This window comes from Perkinsus marinus (genome assembly GCF_000006405.1).
Source record: "Perkinsus marinus ATCC 50983 genomic scaffold scf_1104296975014, whole genome shotgun sequence".
In the NCBI taxonomy this organism is placed as follows: Eukaryota; Perkinsozoa; order Perkinsida; family Perkinsidae; genus Perkinsus; species Perkinsus marinus.
In genome coordinates, this window is record NW_003200911.1 from 1 (window position 1) to 1592 (window position 1592).

At 45.7% G+C, this 1592-nt stretch overlaps 1 protein-coding gene across 1 annotated transcript; it reads left to right on the forward strand.

Moving 5' to 3' along the window:
* Positions 1–820: 820 nt before the first annotated feature.
* Pmar_PMAR004411 (hypothetical protein) lies at positions 821–1564 on the forward strand (the record flags this gene model as incomplete). The annotated part of the gene is made up of 1 exon (XM_002765724.1): positions 821–1564. A coding segment is annotated over one exon (744 nt), but the record flags the coding sequence as incomplete, so codon positions are not given.
* Positions 1565–1592: the final 28 nt, after the last annotated feature.

Genomic DNA, 1592 nt, shown 5'->3' on the forward strand with positions numbered 1-1592 from the left:
CACTTGCACAGAATATGCAACTGATAATCCTCATCATCATCCTTATAAGCGAATTATGTCTATGATATGCACCCTTGTAAGAGCCCTGATGCCATACCGACTGCGTTACAGCGTGAATGAATACTAGTCGTATACTATTAATAATATTGGACTTTTTATGCCTTTTCCTCCGCAGTTCCGACGCGTTCCTGATGGGCAGATCGTTCAGGACACACATTTCCCCAGGCTCGTCAGTGTAGAGAAGACGATAAGTAACACCTCCCAGTTGCTCGTGCCAAACCTCCTCGATATACCTCCCCAACGCTCCAGAAGCTGAAAAGCGAGTTCCACGCGCACACGAAACACTTCGTCTCCTAAATGGAATTTCACACACAATTCACTTGACATATTGAGAACGAAGGAGTATTCGAAAAATGAAAATCAGGTTGAAAAGCAGCTACTCCATATCAAACGATCTTCATGCAGGGTTAGCAGATAGGACACATGTAATTCCATTGTTCCGGCACTGAATGTTCGAATCTTTCGCCGAACTTTTACAGCCCAACACAAAGCTGAAGATTACACACTATCAAGCTGCGCAATCGCTGTCGCTGGCTTCGCGGGAGTTCTAGCGAATGAAGGGATGTTGTTTCTGATGGGAATTGTTCTATCAATAGTTTGCTGGTAGCATTCGCTCATTTTAGCTGTAGTGGTCCTTTGAGGGCGATAGAGTTTTTTGTGGGGCGAGATGTTATCGTTGGTTTGAGAGTTTAGAGGATTATCATCTGTGGATCTGCTGGGTCATGTTTATGTTGGTGATTAGTTTATTTGTTTTTGAACTATGTCGAGTCAAATCTGTTTGAAGCTTCATCTAGACTCGGACATTCTCCGCGTGAGAGTTCCTGTGGACAAATGCCAGAAGGTTGATGATATTTGCAACTATGTTGAAATGGCTTGGCCCGCGCTAAGCGAGGCTTCTTATCGTCTCTACTATATCGATGACATGGACGACGCTTGTATTCTATCCCAGATTTCCTTACCGGATGCTCTGGCGTTGGCTGAGGAGTCGAGAGTGCCTACTATGAACATCTTCGTTGATATAGACGACGAGGAAGATGTGGTTGTGGTGGACGACCCATTGTCTCGTATGGTTGACGAGCTCATCGACGGTGATTTGATACCAAGTTATGATGTTGGTCAAGAGTTGGTGAGAGTTCTCCAAGATGCTGGTCAGGATTTGGACAAGGTCACTCAGGAGCTTGCGAAGTCCCGATCCAAGAAATCAGGTTCTAGGACTACTACCAAGAAGAATGCACCTAAAAGCCCGTCTGTCGCCGCCAAGCCGAAGCTACAGCCTCAATCTTCTTTGAAGATAGAAAGGGAGGTTTCTGACGAGAATGAAGCCATGGACACAATGGTGGATCTGCTTAGTGATCTCGGCTTTGTTGACAGCAAAAAGGCGGCTCGTGATTTGATGAATAATTTGGTGTCGTCTACTGATGACTTGAACAAAGTTGCCGATAACATCAAGAGACGCGTTGAAGACCAGCAACGCGAAGATGCCTATTCCAAGGCTGATGAGTGTGTCATGGCCGACAAGAAGCCGGGAGAGC